This window comes from Gobius niger (assembly GCF_951799975.1).
Source record: "Gobius niger genome assembly, chromosome: 8".
Lineage (NCBI taxonomy): Eukaryota > Metazoa > Chordata > Actinopteri > Gobiiformes > Gobiidae > Gobius > Gobius niger.
In genome coordinates, this window is record NC_136859.1 from 12,564,410 (window position 1) to 12,584,871 (window position 20,462).

At 41.2% G+C, this 20,462-nt stretch overlaps 1 protein-coding gene across 2 annotated transcripts in view; it reads right to left on the reverse strand.

Moving 5' to 3' along the window:
- The window catches only part of LOC306967316 (CUGBP Elav-like family member 3), a 48,055-nt gene that overhangs the window by 25,680 nt on the left and 1,913 nt on the right, over positions 1-20,462 (reverse strand). For both annotated transcript variants that reach the window (XR_013793177.1, XM_079562295.1), the window contains exon 3: positions 14,737-14,819. Coding sequence is in view for 1 of the 2 variants with exons in the window: in XM_079562295.1 (XP_079418421.1) it covers positions 14,737-14,819 (83 nt within the window). In the remaining variant the exon portion in view is untranslated. The remainder of the gene's footprint in view (positions 1-14,736; positions 14,820-20,462) is intronic.

Here is a 20,462-nt window from a genome sequence, read left to right on the forward strand (position 1 = left end):
GCAACCCCTCCTCCACGCTCATTATGTCAAACTTTTGTCCTGTTTCCTCCTTGTCTTAAATCCATTCCTCCCCTGTCTCACCCTGCCCCCCGTCCGACCAAAACAGACCTATTCATGCCTTTAAGCTCTGTGCAGCCGTGCTCCTCTGCTGCTGCCTCTGATGCTGCAAACCCCCCATTTTTATTGAGACGATTCACATTATCCAGGAGGCCCCCACTGGTCTCAGATGGGATATTTAGACATTACCAACTAAAATTAGGTTAAGGGGGACTCGAGATTTGCCATTTTTCATATGGGCTGGACAGTTTGGGCGGAAATACTGTATCTAATTGTGATTTATTGGAGAGGAGTGTTGCGATTCCTGTTTACAAATCGGAATTCTGTCGACAATGCACATTTTTCAAGTTCAGGAGCAATAACATTTGAGAAAACAAAATGTAGAGAGATGTTAGAGGTCTACACTACATCGTTAGCAGTTTAAATAAATAACAAGACAACAAGGAGGAAGGATATTTTGCTGCTTGCGAAGGACACCTAAATGAATATTGCAAACCGTTCAAATTCAAGAGATTTACTTTGCAATTTTCATTTTGACAGGCCATCTCTGCCATCGCCAGAGCCTCTGATTTCAATTTTAAATCCGAAAACAGACAGGCAGCGCATCTTGGTGCCGTGTTATTTAATAATCTGTTTTCACTTTCCTATTCGCCAAACAAAACAACTGCAATAACGGACAACAATCACTCTGCTCTTGCTGCTGATGAAATAGCGAGCTGATATTTGCGGCTAAACTCGATGACTGTGCGTCGCGGGCCTATAGCAGGTCTGGCTGGATTTGCCAAAGCAGATGGTGTGTGACATGGACTCAACTCAACTTTGGGCTCCTTTAGCTCTCGGCAGCGTCGGAGGGAAACCGCTTTGGCAGAGAACATCAGCCTGGTAATCACGCGCGCACGCAACATCCCAATGAGCCATGATACTAATGTGGGTTCAGGATGAGGTCTCTTTCTGCGCACCAGGGCTTTTACGGGAAGCTTTTTCTTTTGCTCATGTTATTGTCATTGCAAAAAAAACAAAATGGCACGTGTTTTCCGCGTATTGGGAGGATTCTGCAATTAACTCACTGAATGGCGTTTAAATCTATAGTTAGTCAGTCTAAATTATTGGCGTGGTGCTTTTGATCGACTGGTTTAGAGACAATCCGATCATGTGGCGGGTACAGCTCATTGTTTTGGAGTGGAGTTAATATACTTTGGTGGAGTAAAATGGAAACTATTTTGTGTTGTGGGGAGAACGTGCTCACGGAAAAGCCCTCATCAAACCTGGGACACTAACCACTTCGCCATTTCTATTTTGCCTCCGATCACAATGAAATGCTTTGCAAACTGAGACACTATCGGTCAAAGTATTCATACAAAACAACAACTGGCCAAAGTGGGTCAAGTACTGGGAGTAAAAGCACGAGATGGAAATTTTTACTGGAAACGCAACAGGGTAACAGGGTGATCTGGGTTTTTCCACTTGGGACACTTTTGCCGTGGTATTTGAAGTATCCCTTAGGAAAAGTCTGGTGACGCCGTATACACTCAAAAATCACAAAACTTACCAGACAAACTCCACTTACACTCGGCCCAAAGACATTATGTGAGTACAATAACGTAATACAGCATACAGGACCTTAAATATATTGTTTGTAGGAGTTGCTCTCTATTTAGAAGAAGGTTAAGGACAGGAACCAGAGCGCTGTAATGTCCCAACAACATGAGAGGCCTTAAAGAGGCAGGCACTCTCCAGGGTCAGTCTTTATGAGCCTATGATTAGATTCTACTTCAATTTTGTGGTGAAATATGAGGCCGGCTGCTTTCTCTCTCTCTCTCTCTCTCTCTCTCTCTCTCTCTCTCTCTCTCTCTCTGTGTTGCACGCACAAACACAGGCACAGACGCGGCGCACTTTAGACATCAGACCTTAAAACAAATAAAGACAAATCCCTCTTGGTCGGGCAAACTACTCCCCATCTGTGCGACTTTGTGCGGATCCTCCCTCGAAAACACACGGCGCTACACCTGTCCCTCAACTCCCATCCATCCCACGCGCGGGATAAAAATAGAGGCAGCGAACGGGGAAGAGGGGAGCGATACACATCACAAACCCCATCAGGAGGGAGAGATAGAGGCGCGGGACGAGAGGAGAGGGGAGAAGAGGAGGGGAGAGCCACGGCAAATAAAAGGGAGAGAGAGAGAATGCTCCAAATTGAAAGTGCAGCAGTAAGCAGTGAGGGGGAATAGTAAACAGTGCTGCTGACCACATAAATATGCTAAATTAGCCTACAAAGTCGCCCTAGTGGATAATTGCTCATCATAGCTCTGCCCCACAGGGAGACAGCCTGCCAGGCATCTCAGATTCCACACGGAGACAAGCACAACACGCGCACCTCCACGGGCTGCGATCGTCTGAAGATACAGGCTGATGGACGGGCCCGAGCAATGGCAGACTTTACTGTGCCATGCTTTGTTGTGCGGAATTCGCTTGTTATTTTAGCGTGTTGAAGTTTAGACTTCTACCAAGATGTTCTGACGCATGTGATTCCTCTGCCTTCTCTCCAGTGTTTATGCCACTCAAGATTTCCCAAACTAATCGCACTAAAACCTCTCAAAAAGCCTCACCTCTGTTCCATTGTTCCTGTTTACATGACTTTGATTAACAACCCCCAATTTTGGTGGACCCAGATGGTTTTCTCTCTCAACAGCTGAAGCCAAATCTGTGTGTTATAGTGGCAGAAGAAACAGAAGAACATTTGTAAAGTGCAGCTGGACACTGCAGACTCCACGACTGTTGCATATGGGGTTTCACGGTGTTGCGTATATATAGTACTCTCAGCCCAATGTGAATATCAAGTGAATTCTTTCTCTCTTCGATCCGATAAAAGACGTAGCGGCTCATGTTTTGCACGTTTGAGCGCTAACCCTGCAGCTTGATAGCCCTTGAAGTTGCTGTAACGCTGTGTCGAATTAGGCTACATGCGGTTAGATAAACTCGACGTAATCATACTATTGATTTGTACCAATTATGTTGAAGTCTGACACTAGAAAAGTTCACAATATCATAATTTATTATCTGCTTCTCTTAGCTTTATATATATCTGTATCAGAGGCAATGGACGACATTTACCACAGACCAAAATGTTCAAAAACAGCACAACTACAATAATTAGCCCTGTGACAATAAAACATTTAATGTTCCTAATGATATAAAGAGGCGAGAAAATATCATGAGAAAAGACATCAATGAGGAATAGAAACTGTATCTCTAAGCATAAAAACAACCGTACCATTATCTTAATGGTACTGTTACCATTATGCCATTGTAATGGTATAATGGTATCAGTACCATTATCAAAACCTCTTACCCCCCGCATTAACCAAGCACATTTTCTCCAGTACGGCATTACCCAAATCGAAAAGCTTCTTGACTAGAGAGTTCACAGCCTATAGGCCGCCATTTGATGATTTGAAAAACTGATCTAAGATTTTTCCTCACGTTGCATTTGTGTTGCTCTTTTGTTGCTGTTATGACTTTTTTTTTGCTTTTATCTTGCATTTTCATCCTTGTTTACATATTGTTTTCGTTGCTATTTTGAGCTTTTTTCAAGATGTGTCTGGTTAATGCAGGAGTTAAGAGGTTGAATAACAACAAAAAAGATAAAAATGTCCGCATGATAACTATTGATCCTATATGACATAATTTTTTCATGACTTCTACTACTTCGTAGTTATGGGATAGGATTTGTCAGTATGAAATTGCAGTTTTAGTTTCATTCACATTAAATGTTTAGTATCAGACTGGTTGCTCCAGGATATCGCAGAAATAACTACAATAGGTCTGAAAACTTTCTACACCAAACGCTAAAATAGATCTGGATGCGATAGATCTGATCCGCCACGTTTTCCCCTTAACTAGTTGAAGTTTGTGTGCACAGCCCGCAGTCTAAATGTGCTTTTGAGTGTATATTGTGGACTACAGTTAGGTTCAAATGGAAAGCTGTGGAGCGGAGCACTGAACACACACCAGGTAAGCTGCTTATCGCACTTTAATTTCACCTACACCAAACAGATGTGCGTACGTGTGTTCCGAGCCCGCTGAAGATGAAGGAGGCGATAAACGCACAGGAGAGAGAGTGCAGATTAAAAACGGAGAGAGAGATACCGACAGCAAAGAACAAAAGGAAAACGATAAGATACGGAGAGGAAATAAAGCAGCAGCAGTGGAGAGGGTTTGAGGAAGTAGAAGATGCTCGTGGAGATAAGGCGCGCGGCTAAGTCCAAACAGCCCTCAGCAAAAGCAAAGAGACGAGATGCAAGATGGAGAGATGAATTATGCATTTTTTCCAAATTAGCATAATCATGTACAAGGATGAGTACAGTAAAGTTGTAGGAGTTAGGCAGTAAAACTATAGAATTGTGCTGTGACAATCTGCCAATTTGAAGAGACTGGGATTCAGAGCTTCTGTTTAAAACAACTTCCTGCTTAAACACAGACACGTCGTCTACTCGTGCTCTGAGTGAGTGACAAGTGGATTTAAGTTATACATCTAAAGCAGATATACAGTCGGTTTAGTTACTTCTTCTCTGGAATCGCCCATAAATGGTTGTATTCAAAGAAGAAGAAGGAAACCAACTACACTGCAAAAAGAAATATCAAGCATTGGCTTAAATGACTTGAATTGAGGAAATGTATCCTGTTTTTGTCAGTTTTCCCTCACTTTTTCTGATCGGACCTAGTTTACTTTGCTTGTTTGAGGACATTTCAGACCAGTTCTAAGGTAAATCTCGCTTGAAATAGGAAAGTAAAATTGCCAAAGAGATAAGACCAATTTTCTTACCCCATTGGCAAAGAAAATGTCCTGAAATAAGGACGAAATGTATTGAAACGAATCAGAAACATCTCAGAACAAGTGAAATAATCTAGGACAAATGCCCAAGAACTTCTTAACTTGTCAAAGCAACTAAAATTGGGATTATTATGCTTAAATTGAGATGTTTATACTGATCTAGATTTATGTTGAGGAGAAATTGGTTCAACACCCCATGAATAACGGAGAATGCTAACTGTAATGCTAAAGTTAGTTTCATGCTACATGCTAACGCTAGCTCCAAGTGTCTACTGGACAATTCTCTGTATCAAACCAAACATATGGACCACATGGTGTGTGATGAATATGTCTGCCAGAAAACGGCTACAAATTGTGCTTCCCATAACAAGTTTCCTTCCCCCTCGGCGAGGCCACTCCCCCTTGTATGACGCGTTGTTGTTGCTACATCACAGCTCACAATAAAGCCATAGAAATAAAAAGGAGAAGCAGCTTTCAATCCTAACGTATGCAGACAGTGAGCAAGTAGGCTCTAAAAAGTCATGGGGGACATTTTTAGAGTCCGCTAGCCTGCTCAATGTATTTTCCTTATAGCTGTTAGCATTAGCCACCAAACACCGCAAATAATGAACAATCCGGATGCTTTCAGATGTTGTCAACCCATCGACCACATTTAGGTCAAAGCCTAGTTAGAAATCATTCATTCATGTACAGTTTAGCATCTAAAAGTGGCCTCTGAGCTTTGAGTTTTTGCTTTCTGTGGGGTCGGATACACATCCAGTGGCCACTAAACTTTTTATAAGATGTTAAAGCTAAAGAAACCACAGAAATTATAAAAACGCGATGAAAAGGATAAAACATACCTCCCCATGCGTTAGTATTGCGCCTGTCTTCCCTATTCATTTGTATGGGGATATAACGTTAAATTATATATTGTTATGTGAAATATGGTTAAAAGGCTCTAACTATGGATTTGAATTATTTTTCGCCCTTATCGCACGCCTTTAGTTCAATAAACGGCAAACTATTTAGCGCCACTACCCGTTCTGACCTTTGCACCTTCTACGTGTCCGCTCATATATTAGCGGCAAAACGGTGGCTTCAAAACTCGAGGGAGACGTGTCCTATTGTGCCATTAGTGCTGGGGAAGTTTTACAGCTCTGAGATCAGTGCTCCTCTGTGTATTGAATCGGGGCCCGGGACATGCTCTTTGACCCCAGACACCCGCTGTGACCACACTGTTACTGCTCCCTGTAGGACGCGCCTGTTTAGAGCCCCGGTAGCTATATATCTAACCTATAAAGCATTTCACTCTCAAAAACTGAGCAGAAATGACTGAAAATCTTTAACTGCTGAGTCATATTCTGTGATACTTAGCAGCAAATGTGTAAGACTTCAGTGACGCTTTTAAATATGCACTGTGAAACAAATCTTGATTTTTAAACATATAATATAAACTGTTCAGAGGCCCAGCAGTCACCTATAAAGCCTCTCACGTTGGGGGAGGAGGCAGGTGCTGGGATATAAATGAATGTGGCCGTATATATTCCATGTCATGAATGCAGATGAGGTTATGATTAACACTCAACCTTTATGTGCCGTGACTCCGCTGATGGGAGGAGGGAGACTGGTTAACAGCGGGCGAATTAAAAATGACGGCCCGATAAAGTCCTCTATTTATCATTTGCTCAAAAAACAGCAAGGTCTTATTAATCAGAGAAAACATCCCTCTGGGCTTAATGTGCACAATTATCCCGCAAAGATCGACGCCGAGATGAGCGAAAATTACTTGTATTTGAAATGTTAATCTTAATTTGAGAAGGCTTTTGTTTAGATTAGAGGTCGACCGCTTTGTTTCATGGCCCACCTCGCGAGTGAGTGCGTGTTCAGTGGTGTAGGGACCAAAGCAGCCTTGCTCAGTCTACCCTAGGAAAAGACAAACAGAGTATAGAGCAGGGGTCACCAACCTTATTTCAGCTGAGGGCCACTTTAAGAGCATTAAGTTGTTCGAGGGCTACCAGTTAAAAACAAATCCTAAAGACTTAAACGTGCACTGTTCACTTATAGGATATTGACCCCATATTATATTAAAATAGCTTTATTTTAAACTCGTACTGAGTCACAAGAACCGAAATAATTGTAATTTTAAGAATTAGATTCAAGAAAATGAAGTCTTTTACACTTTAGAAAAAGTCCCAAGGGCTACTGGACATGCCCCAAAGGGCCCCTGGGTGCCCGCGGGCACCACGTTGGTGACCCCTGGTATAGAGTATATGAATGTAGAGAGCACTTAATCTGATTAGAGCTTGGTACTGTTAAACAACACCAGCATGTTATCGGAGACAAAAAAGGTTTAGGTACTTCTGGTATTGTTTTTTTTTTTGGGGGGGGGGATCAAGGACCTTTGTTGTAACTTGTTCTGACTTGTCAATAAACAAAAAGTAAAAAAAAAAAAAAAATGTCTGAAATAAAATTTCTGACACTATGAACAAATAATGGCCCTCTGGTACAATAAAACATTAGATTATACACTAACGAAAATATGTATATTTTATCTGAATGATCTGGCGACCCCCCAAATTTGTCTCGCGACCCCTATGGGGGTCCCGACCCCCAGGTTGAGAACCACTGTTCTAGATGACAAATATTTTAGTCGTTCAGGCATCGGCATCATAAACCGACTATTGTTATCAAAGTACTGGTATCAGGGGAAAAACTTCAACGAAACCCAGCCCTAAATACAGAGTATAATAATATTTCTTAGCCTAAATAGCCTTAGAAACGCATAAAAAAGAGAGATTTATAGACGTGACACTTAAGCTTTTCTTCAAATGGAAGGTCTTTAACAAAGTATAGGCCTATAGACTGAAGCTTTAAGGGTGATAGGAGATAAACTGAAGCACAAATATTCTTATTTTCCAAACTTAATGATTAAATCTAAGTTACTCAACAAAATATAAATGCCTCATAATGACTTATTTTTTGTTTAACTACAGAACAAACACAAGAAGAAAAAAAAATCAATTTAGCAGAGCTTAACTCCGTTGTTTAATGTGGCTCGGTCCCAAAGGGAGTCTCCACGGCACATTTAATACAGCCAAACATCTGGGTCCATGTTGGGACTTACTCGTGGATTTGCTGTTAAATTTCCGCCTCTTTGACCAATATAGGGTTTCACTGTGCGTATCCTTATCTCTTACTCCGTCTCTGTGTCCAAATTAAACACAAGACTGATAAGGCCATCTGTTCCTCTTTCCTCTCGTGGTCCCTCTGTCCAAAGATTCTCCCTACCGCTCAAGTTAAAATGGAGTGTCTCAAAAGTTAAATCAGCGTTAATACTCGTCAGCAAATCACACGGAACAGAAACGACCCAAAGAGCTTTCACCGTTAAGCCAAAGCAGAAGTAGATAGAAATAAATGTGATAAAATGTGGGCTGTCAACCTGTTCAAATATCTATATCTGTATGAATGAAGCAAGAGGACCACACAATGAGCCAGATCGTTCAGGTTTGTACAAATGACTCTTTGTTATAGTTCTATGGGGGCGGAGAGAATTAATGAAAAGAAAATCAATAAATGAAGGCAGATTTCTGTTTTGTTTTCTGAATCAAGATTAAGTTCACAGAGCACCAGAGGCAATAAAGGCAGAAATGTAATTTAAGGAACATACTTTACTTACTTGTAACAGATATTACAAGTAAACATGTTCAAATCAAATATTACATTTACTGATTGTAGCAATTGGGAGGTTAATTTATAAAAAATTCCAAACATTGTAAAATGTAAAACTGTTTTCAATTTTTGTTGTGGTTCTTAAACACAACCACATGACAGGAAGAAGCAAGTCAACTTTAACACTTTTGAATGCCATTTTTATGTCAAAATACTATATCTTAATGCCACAAACGTAGGAAAAAATGGTTGCATATTTCATTTCTTAAACGGCACTATACCAGTTTGTTTTTTTTCATTCACAATGACAGAGGAAACCACTAAATTAAAATTTGAGTTGTGATCCAAGGTCATTCCTGATTTTTCTAATATATTTGTTTGTGAGTTTATGCGCCCATTTTATAATTTGCAGGGTCACTTTTATATAAAATGCTAGAAAACCAGCCTGTAAGTTTATAAAGTGAATGCAAATGCTTTATAAATAGATACACAGTGTTTTCCTCTCAACTATCTGAGTTCACAATAAACTAAAGGAGGATATAACACATTTTATTACATAACTAGAAAAAGGTATAGTTCCTTTAATGTTTGCAAACATTTCAAAAGATAAATGGACAAAACAGGAAACTTTTAAGCAAAAGAATGTGGTCAATTTCAACCAAAATTGCAGCTGAACATATTTTGGACCATCATTTATGGTATTTTCAGTGTTTTTATACAATAGAAGTTCAGTTTTAGTTTATTCGGGCAAAAGTATGCACAAATTGTTTACATTCAGTTAAGCATACTTCTTCAACATACCATACAACAAATTATTGAGGGATGTCATAGTTTTCCAACAAATTTAGATTTAATGCCAGTTTGAATCCAATGTAATGTTGTTTTAATGACATATAAGGCTGTGATTTTGGCAACATTTATTTAATGCTTTTTAATGCCATGCAGAAACCCTGTTTAGGTTGCCAGATCCTCCTAGACCAAAACAGACAGACATGCTAAGGCAACCCTGTCTATTTTAAGTGCATTTTATTCTAGTTTATTTAAGAAGTGCAAACTACAGGGTCAGGTGTAATACACAATAAGACCCCATGGAGACAAGATATATTGCTCTCTGTGGAGGACATTTCATCACTTAAATAAGTGCAGTCTTTGAGATCTGCTAATTGCCCAAATTCCAATTACAATTTCGATTAGATTGGGATTAATCTCTCCACCCCAGACCAAACAACAAGATCATTAGGACTTTAACAACCTGCTTGTAAACCCAGTGTCTGTGAACGAGGCTATAGTGCCGTTCCATCAAGCCCATAGCAATTAAAAGCCATAGCGAGACATGCATTGGTCAATCAAGTGTTCACATGCATCAAAGAGTACACCTCATCTGTACCGCGGCCGCGAGATCTGGCTATGAAAATTAGTTTGTGAGAAACTAATCATGCAGCTTAACAAGTGGAGCTGAGGGGGGCACTGGAGCGCGCGGAGATTGGGGGGTGTGAAGCGGTCAAAGAGGGTCAACTAATCAAGAAGAAGGGAAATGAGAACCAGGAGCTAAAGAAGGCAGGGGAAGGGGGAGAGAGAGAGAGGGGGGGAGGTGGGCGGCTTTAAGAGAGGACCGGGTGACCGTAAATGAGTGTGAAATGAGAATCTGAGAAGGAAGAGAGAGAGAGAAAGGGGGAAAATACACTGTATAGAGAGATACAGCTGAATTGAAGTAAGTGGGGGATGACAGAGGGATGGAAGGATGATATAAAGACGCTTGAACAGGTAGAGAGAATATTGTAGGGGAGCGGAGAACGCAGGTGTCGTGAGGGGAGGAGCTCGGAGCGGGACAGAGGGGATTTGAAGGAAAAGCCAAGATGAAGTGCAATGAGGGACAGTATGAGGAGGGTTGGAGGAGGATGGAGAAATATTTTTTTCATTTAAACTCAATAATGGAAGGGGTTGGAGGTGTCTGACAAAATGAATGTTCGGGATCAAACATCAAATAGCAGGTGCTGGATGTAAAGGTCGAGCGATATGGGTTTTTCTAAGGCCATTGCTGATCATTGGGGATTTTTATCGGCCGATGACGACATGCACAGCATTTCTTTTCATTAAAAAAGTCCTGTGTCAGTGTTGAACTGTGACAGCAGGGGGCGCTTTATTTATTATTTATTTATTTATTTAGTAGATACTTCAGATGGAGTTGTTTTAGATTCCAAAACAAAACACGTAAGTCTCTATCTCTTATGGTTCCGAAATTATAAGCAAAAGTCTGCAACGTAAAATATACATATTACGATCAGAGGTGTACGAACCTGTGACCGATTTTCATCACGATGTTTCTCAGTTCCCTTGAGGCCAAGGAAGTTGTGGGAGAGTTTTCTTTCCATCTTTTCAACTAATGCAAACTCTATCTCTATAACTCTATAACTCTCTATCACATGGTTCCGGAGATGCATGTTATCGGCCGATAGCTGATATTGTAAAATACCCAAATACCGGCCCAATATACAGTATACTGGCCGGCCAATCAGTCAACCCCTACAGTAGTTGGATGTATTGCTAACTTCTACAATAGGCCAATGCACAAAGAAGGAGCATCAAGGTAGTGTTTGCAGGCTAATAAAGAGAAAAGACACATATGGTTTGGTAAAATGTGTGAGAAAAGTACATCACCAGGTTTGTTTCGTTTTGTGCTCTTCCAATGTAAACGTCTATTCATTGTATTACCTGTAACTGTAGAACTGTGCATTTTATCAAAAATTAATCGAATTGAGGTTAAATCTTTGGCTGATAGCAGTTATCAGCATGGGGCGTTTTAATCGACAGGTCTGCAGCCTATAGCACGGCAGTGACCGCTCATTGAGTGGAGTTTCGACTTTGGAGGAATAAAATGGAAAGTATCTTGTGTTAAATGGTGCTGGAGTGGAAAGCATTGATTTGTTGTTTAAGATAAGGTTTTGAAACGTCCATCATCTTATAAACCATATTAGCAAAAGCCACATGTGTAGCAAAAAATAAAATCGAACTGAAAATCGACTGATCAACTGTTTCCCCAGCTTTATACTCGGTCACTTTATTGGCAATGCCCTGTGACAATTAGTGACTGTGATGATTACAGTGGCCTGTCTGTAAGTGGAAAATGCCCGAACAACAGAAAACCACGAGCGGAAGCAGTGATGCTCCTCATTAAAGCTTATTGAAAACCCAGCGCGCGGTAGCCACACCCGCGCTCAGCTCCAGTCCTCAGGGGAGCCTCGGCCTCTGATTGTAGCGAGCTGCCTCTTTAGTGAATCTGTACCGCTAATGAGTATTCTCCCTGCAAATGTTTCCTCCGTTGTGTCCAGAATATTTATCACGAGTAATCTGGAAACGAGGCACAACTATTGACTGCAGAAGCCTTTGAATCATTTCCCTGGCAACGAAACAGGTCTATTACTGAAAACATCGCCGGACAGAGGAGAGGTAAAGCCCAGCGGAGGTTATTATAGCGATGATTAGAAGGACAAAGGGCAGCGCAAGTAAAGACGAGCATTGGAAAGGTGCATTGTGTTCAAAGGTCAGACTTCTTAGTAGGGCCTAATTGGATTAATGTCATTGTGCTGGGTTTTATGACTGCATGCATCTGTCTTTGTCTCTATGTCTCTGGAAACATACCAGGCTTACATCTGAATAACAGACCAAGAGGCCAGAGGTACAAAATAAAAATCCGATCGTCAAATCATAATATCCCAATTTGGAGAGAATATTATATTGGGATTCAGAAGAGGGCAGGCTTTCATTCAGGTGCACTGGGACATAATGTAGATCAAATCCCCCACAATAATACATTTGATTTTTGATAATAAAGTAATAGAAAAACAAACCATATTGCCTTGCATTCTTATTTTAACTCTCTTAGCGAAACAAAAGGAATATAACTATAAAAACTGCACAACTGGTCGCACCCGTACAACCAGGGAAAGTCTTTAGTCGCACTTTTTAGATGCACTAAGATTGGTCTCTGTTGTGAAGTGAATTATATCACTTCGTTATTGAAAATGAGCACGGTATGTGACATAAGAAGAGGTAAACCTTCCATAACTGTTTAATATACTGTACATATGGGCCACGAGCGAGTCTCAGTTGTATCCTCCAGGTCACTTTTTTGAAAAAGCTCATCAAACCACAAGCATTATTATAGGAAAATCAAGGGAATCTGTAAGATGGACTTCCGTATAATGCAATAACAGCAGCAGTAGACTTTGTAGCTGTATCTGGTTTGTGTCCTGTATTGAATGACAGGGGGATCGAACCAATCAGAGTTAAGGGTGGATTCTCCGAAGACACCTTTTGTCACCTCTTAAAACAGGGGTCTCCAGCCTTTTTTACCCTGTGAACTACTTTTACGCAACAAAAACATCAGAGATCTACTTGCGCTTCAAACACAAGGTGGAGTTCAGCCTGGAGAATAAGAAAGTAAGATGATATTTCAAAGAAAATGACCCAACTGTTTGCAGACTGTGTCCAACATGTTCAGGACAAAGAAAATGAATGTAAAATGTGAGTCATCAAGCGTACGTGGAAATGTTTGTGGCTAAAAAGGGCTGGAGAGCTTACAGACTATACCTGGGGTGCCCAAAGTGTGGCCTGCGGGCAAAATGTGGCCCTCAGACTAATTGTTGACGGCCCTCAGGCTTCTTGTTGAATTGGCACATCACCAGAGATGGTTATTTTTACTGCAAGTTTAATAATTCCACAGAATAAAAACCTCAAAAACCACAGTGCTGATTAGGTGTAAGGAATGGTTTAAGGCTCAGAATAATGTTTACTGCTGTATACACTTCAATATGTGGCCCTTCATAAAAATTATTATTCTATGTCATATTGATGAAGAGAAATGTGACGACTTGTCTTGATAACATACAAGAACAGTTCTATACCCGGAGTCTTTTAATTCTCGCTGACACGGGGTGGTTTTCCTTCTTTTGGGACTAAAAGTTAAAAATGGTCCGAAACAATTACTGAGCGCAGCAGAAACCAGGTCAGGGAGAACAAAGCGGGAGCGGGGACAGTCCCATCTCTAAAAAAGAAAAACAGCGCGTACAAAAGAGCTCCTTCCTCAGTCGAGACTTGGATGAGACGAGAGGGACCGACCACAGTAATTACACAGGGCTCTAGGCAGGCGCTACGACTAGAGGCGGGTGCGGGACAGACAGAGACGAAGTGACAGTGAAGAGGGAGAAATGGAGATTATGATGCTGACAGACAGCCCTATGCGTCTCCGGAGCGAGGGAGTGTTTGTCCTCCGCAGCAGGACACCTCTGGGCTGCTGAGTTATGTCACTGTGCTGCTAATGGGAGCAGAAGCACCGGCAGCACGGGGCAAGGCCACTTCTGTGCGTGTCCAACGGGTAAATGACGGCGGCTCCAGGGGGTTTCAGGGGAAGGGATTATAAATACTGAATGTGGAAGACTTATATTGTGTCGGGTAAATGGAAATGACGAAAAAAAATGGTCGACTTTTGAAATAAGGAACAAACTAGAGTAAAGTCAAAACCATTTCAAGTTTGGTTTGGTCAAGACGTTAGGTTTTTACTATATTGTGCATAGGGCTGGGTATGTCTGGTGTCAGAAAAAAAAGTTTAGGTACTACTGGCATTAAAAATCAAAAAAGGTACTGAAAAATATACAGTATTATATCTTTAGAGACCAAGTTTTGATGCTTGTTGGTCCAGGGACAGCATTAAAGGAAGTTTCTCGGTTGTTTCAGCTCAAATAAATGAGCGAAATTAAATAAATAAATAAATTAACTTTATTGTTCTGTTTTCTGGTTGTAGATGACAATAAATATTCATATAAGTATTGAAAAAAGTATCGTCAAACTGCTGGTATCCAAAAAGCGTCACGGCACCCAGCCCTAATTGTGCATGTGCCAGTTTATGAGAGAAACAGGAGCACCTGAAGGAAGCCCATGCAGACATGAGAAGAGGGCAGCACATAGCCTGGGAATAGAACCTGGGACTTATGTAAAATAATCAGTTGCAACCCTTCTAACTAAATGAAAACTCAAAGGTGGTAGGGAAGTCACTGTGAGCCTGTGACTTGGGGATTTGTGTATGAAACGATGTTTGTATTGCACATGTCAAATACCACAATCAATATTTCATCCCTGTAAGAAAGTGTCAGGAGATGCATGTGCGCAGTGGGTGGTTCACTGAGGCGGACTTGACTCACCCCTGGTAATGTCTTCTGCTCGTGGAGAGCGCTCTGGGCTTTGAGGGCAGACTCTCTCGCACAGTACGTCAGAAACGCACATCCTGTCGAACAATCCAAAGACAGAAGCAGTCAGTAAAAACGCCCACATCATTTAAATTGTACTTTTTTTATTTCCTTCACACTTCTCTTAAAACACAGAGGCTAAAAACGTTCCGACTTAGATTCCTCTAAGTGGTCACATGTTCTGCTTCCTTACATAAGTCATGCACTGTCAGTTCGGCTGAAACACCAGGATAATGGGCTACAGGAGAGGAGCACACTCCACGGCACGGCACACAGTCGAGAACGGCACGGCACATGACAGCACCACAGAGAGTGCGCGGGGCTAACGAGGCTAACAGGCCTTTGGTCAGGAGCACTCTTCAACCTGTCCTACAGCCTACAACACGGTGCATGCCTCACGAATCACGATCACGCCAAAGACAGCGCCTGTGGTCCCTGTGGGCTGTACCTGAGGCTCTGAGAGAGGAGGGGAGGGGTGGGTACTGAGGCTGGCTGATCGGGGTGGCCAGAGCTGTTTACTACACCTGTCACCGGCGCTAAGACAACAAGATTAGCAGCAGGTTACATCGCAGACAAGCTCATGGTTTTGGATTGCAGGAGAGAACATTTCACAATTAGACAGGCATTTCTTTTGCAATGTGCTGAGAAACACAACATAGATATTCTTGATTTTTAAATGTTTATCTTACTTTGAGTAGTTTTGACTCTGACAAAGAGATAAGACAATGTTTCATTTATTTCAGTGGCTCTTTTCTTACTCATTACTACTGACTTGTGAAATAAGAAGCATGTCAGAAATACCTTGAAATAAAAAAGTGTTCATTTTTACCAGTAGATTTTCTAAAGGTCATTTCTTTGACTAAAATGCATTGAAAACAAATGAAATATAAAATAAAACTGAATCTCCATGACTAAATCTTGACATGCTTGTGCCGACAAATAAAAACAGAATGAAAATGAGCACAAGGATCAAATAAAAGCAATGTCTAACTGTAATGGCTTATGGATGTATTTTGAAAAGACTGCTTCCGGTACCACGGCAATTTCCTGTTAGGGAAGGAAGTGTTTAAATATCATGGCGGGTGGGAAACTTGTATGGTCATGGCACGGCCTAGCGCCTAGCTGAAAGGGGAAAAAAGGTACAGTTTCATTTATCTTTTATCCATGTATTGTTATGAAAATTGTACTAATTTACGGTATGTATTTTTAGCTCTTACGGTGGCGATGTGCTAATGGTTAATAAAAAAGGAAAATGGCACAACCCACTTGTACGCTTGTCTGTCAGCTGGGAGCTATAGTAAGAGCTTTACCGAACATTTGGTGATGGATTCCGGGACCATGGAGCTGGTTGGGACCGACGAGCATGAGTCAACGATTGCGAGGTGTCGGGTGTGGACCGGGAGTCACGTTGGACGGTCAGGCTGTGAACGGGGCGCTCGTTTGGAGCCTCGAAAACAGCAACGGCGACAGCGGTAAAAATTAACTTCACGGAAGTAAGCCAAGCCTATGGACATTGTGAGTACACGCAGCACTTTATATCATCGCAGCAGTGACTTAAACGCCAGTAAGAAGAACGGAGCGGCCACGGATAACTTTTGCAACTTTACATCACTGTTTTGTCATCAAAATTGACCAAAGCTTTTAATACAGAGCAAACTTTGATAAAATGGAGTCAGGGGGAAATTATGATATTGAACAAAGGGACATTTGTGATCAAATAGAAGATGCACAAAAATGTGAAGATCTGCTGCTTTCCCTTTATAATAAATGGAAAATGGACATAAGAGAGTCTCGGAACAAATTAAAGACACACCTGTCTGAAGAAGAGATTTGGAAACTTATTGAAGTGTTAAAGCAAAGCAATAAGGACGTGATTGATCTCTTTGATGAAATGTGTAAAATAATCACTCCATCACTTGATATAAAGAGACGAGTGGAGGCATTTAAGGCAGTCAATAATGAAATACTGTCTATTGCTTACAACAGAGCTGTGGATGATCAGTTTGATGAAGATGCTGAGAAGACCAGGATGCATGAACTGTTGTTTTGTGAATATGCACATTCCATTTATGGTTCCGAGGCCTCTATATCTAATCAATCCGATTGCAATTCTGCAGACTTACTAGCTGTAAAAAGGGTTGAAGCTGCTGCTGAGTTGGCTGTAAAAAGGGCAAACTATGATTTGATGCTTGAGGAAGAAAGGCAAAAGATTGTTATAAGACAATTAGAAGAAAACCAAAGAAAAGAACTTGATGAACAGAAATATGCCCTGGAAAGGCTAAAGGCAACAAGGGAGCTCCGTGTAGCGGAAGTAAGGTTGACATGTTTAAATGAAGAAATCAAAGGCAGCGCTAGTGGATGTCCTGGGAATGGACCATCACTCTCTTCAAATTCGGCTGCGGCCCCAGATATACCAGGTTCTCACAGTGCAACAACTACCCATCTTCCATGGGAACAGGCTACGGCAACCGCCTCCACTTTCAGACCGCCATCTTTTATAACAATTAAGGCTCCGGCTTTACCTACATCTAACTCTGGCGAGCAATCCTGTGCGTCTGCATCAACTCCTACGGGCCCTTCTACTCTTGCTGATTTTTCTTCCCTGGCTCAAAGATTGCAGGACAACATTTCATTAAGTCGACTCCCTGTACCTGAGCCCTTTGTTTTTACGGGCTGTCCTATTCAGTTTATAGAGTGGAAAGCCGCATTTACGACACTTATCAGTCAAAGAACAATAGATCCCACAGAGAAACTATATTATTTGAGAAAATACGTTGGTGGATCTGCCAAACAAGTTTTGGATGGAACATTCTTCCGCAGTGACAGTGAGGCCTTCTCAGATGCTTGGACCAAATTAAATCGCAGGTATGGCCATCCATTTACGATTCAAAGGGCCTTCAGAGAAAGAATAAAATGGTGGCCAAGGATCCATGGGAATGATGCTGAAGGACTGAGAAGTTATGCGGATTTTCTAACCACAATTCTTGAGGCAATGCCTTATGTTACAGGACTGGACATATTAAATGATTGCGAGCAAAATAAAAACTTAATATCTAAATTACCTGATTGGGTTATAGTAAGCTGGAATAGACTAGTGACTCAGAGCTTAAGGCAGAAAAACACCTTTCCAATGTTCAAAGAGTTTGTGTCTTTTATTAGTCTTGAGGCTGACATTGCCTGCAATCCAATAACATCTCTTTATGCACTTCAGCCCAGGAAAATAACAAGCAATACCCTGTCAACGCTAACCTCTCCACTGAAGAAGCCCTTAATGTCCCCAAAATTATCTAGGCCCTGTTGTCTCTTTTGTAATGAAGAATTTCACCAAATATTCGTATGTACTAAATTTAAGGAATTATCTATTAATGAACGGCGTGCATACATCAAGGAAAGGTATTTATGTTTTGGTTGTCTAGGAGAGGGACATGGGGTCAAGGATTGTAGACGACGTCTTCTGTGTGGGGACTGTGGCCTCAGGCACCCTACTGTTTTGCATAATGAACATTTTGTTAAAGACTTTGTGATCCCTGATCCGGAGGACATCACATAACTTGTTGTTTTTAAAAAAAAAAAAAAAAAAAGGGAAAAAAAATGTGTAGAAATGGAAATGAGTGTGATTTTGGTAACCTTTTTTAATATTCAGAATTGTAACTAAATGTATCAGTAATCACTCGTTTTTGTATTACTCGTGATTGCGGGGAGTGTAATGGCTTATGGATGTATTTTGAAAAGACTGCTTCCGGTACCACGGCAATTTCCTGTTAGGGAAGGAAGTGTTTAAATATCATGGCGGGTGGGAAACTTGTATGGTCATGGCACGGCCTAGCGCCTAGCTGAAAGGGGAAAAAAGGTACAGTTTCATTTATCTTTTATCCATGTATTGTTATGAAAATTGTACTAATTTACGGTATGTATTTTTAGCTCTTACGGTGGCGATGTGCTAATGGTTAATAAAAAAGGAAAATGGCACAACCCACTTGTACGCTTGTCTGTCAGCTGGGAGCTATACTAACCGTCTAATGAAAGAATTGTAAGGTAATTTAACTATTTTCACAAAAAATTTCCAAAAATAATCCAAAACAAAAGATCCCTGAAGCCGTACAGTTCGAATAATACTGTTTATAACACAATTTCTGGTTGACAAGATTGCCTACATTTGACATTCATGGCCCAAATCTGCCTGAAATCCAAATCTACATCAAGTAATCATCACTTGTGTCTAAGCTGAACCAAGATAAATATCCCGATTCAGCTCATTCAACCTCATGTGGTTATTCGTTTTTACACTGTCCACATGTATGCATCTTATGGTCCATGCCCGTCTCATCACTTCTCAGAGAGGCTTACTGGGGCAGCAGGCAGTCTCCAAACAACAGACTCTTTCCCCTGTCACCCGGGCTTACGGGGCCATTACACTGATTGGAGCATACAGCCTAATCTGGTTCATAGCACCGAGGACCCCCGTGTGCACCGGGGTGAGTGAGAAAGGGACACGAGGTCTGGGTTTGTTTCACTTCAGAGAGAAGAAACACTTATTTCTCGAAAACATGACAGTATAAGGCATTCCACAGGGCTCTTACGGTGCTAAAATGACTGGTTTTAATGAAATAACATCATATTTGGTCCAAAAAAAAATGTTGTTCCATTATCAAAAACTGACAGTATCTGGTGTAGTGTTTGGTTTAATTGATGCATGTTTGAGTAATCCTGCTAATTCACACATGAGAGTGAGCCAAACACTCTGTTCCACAAGCTGATAGATAATATAACAACGCATCGGTTTTATATAACACTTTTTGGACACTCAAATACACTCGAGCAACAACTGCCCTGGGGTAGACTGACACAATCTGTGCCCTCAGTCCCAACACAGACCATTCACTCGCACCACTTGCCTCTAAGGGAGCTGGGATTTGAACTGCCAACCTACAGCCCGCTGGATCGTACGAGCCATGGTGCTGTTCCTCCTCCTGAGTAATGCATACACGTTTAGAACCTTTGAGTGGATATCTTTGGGTCAACTTATTCTTTCATTGTGAAGCACATACAAAGGTTTCTTCTATTTTGAAAAAGGTCATATGCATTTAGTCCTTCCATCTATATGTTTATTGCTTTTAACTCACTGCAAACTCATTTCTATTAGACTATTTACTCTCTAAACCCCAATGGAAAAAGAACAACACATCAACTTATTTTGACAAGCATTGCATTTGTGAGTAGATCTGCGATAAAGTCAAGATTGGGTTAACAATGCACTCATGAAACACACCCAGAAGACTGAAATATGAACTACTACAAATAAATCTGTGCATTTCAGACCCTTTTTGGTTTGCAGAGGATAACTTTCCCCCTAAATAAAAGCAGGCTAATTTGCCAATTTGACGCTTAAACATTGCAACACAGCCACCCCACTACTCTGAACGTATTTCGTTGTTTTGTTTTGGCCACATCATAGCCATTCAGCCGTGCAGATTGTATTTGCGGAGCGGGAGATGAGCCGCTGTGACAGTTTCCATGGAGACGTGTTACAATCGTGGCACCACAGAAGGTCTCACGGGTCCATACCTCAGTATTTTTCCAAACCGGGATTGAATCAAACAACGCCAAGGTCTAAGAAAGCACTTCACAAAAAGGGCTTCATGTTAGGAGTGAAAATCAGGACTAAACCAATTCTATACCTG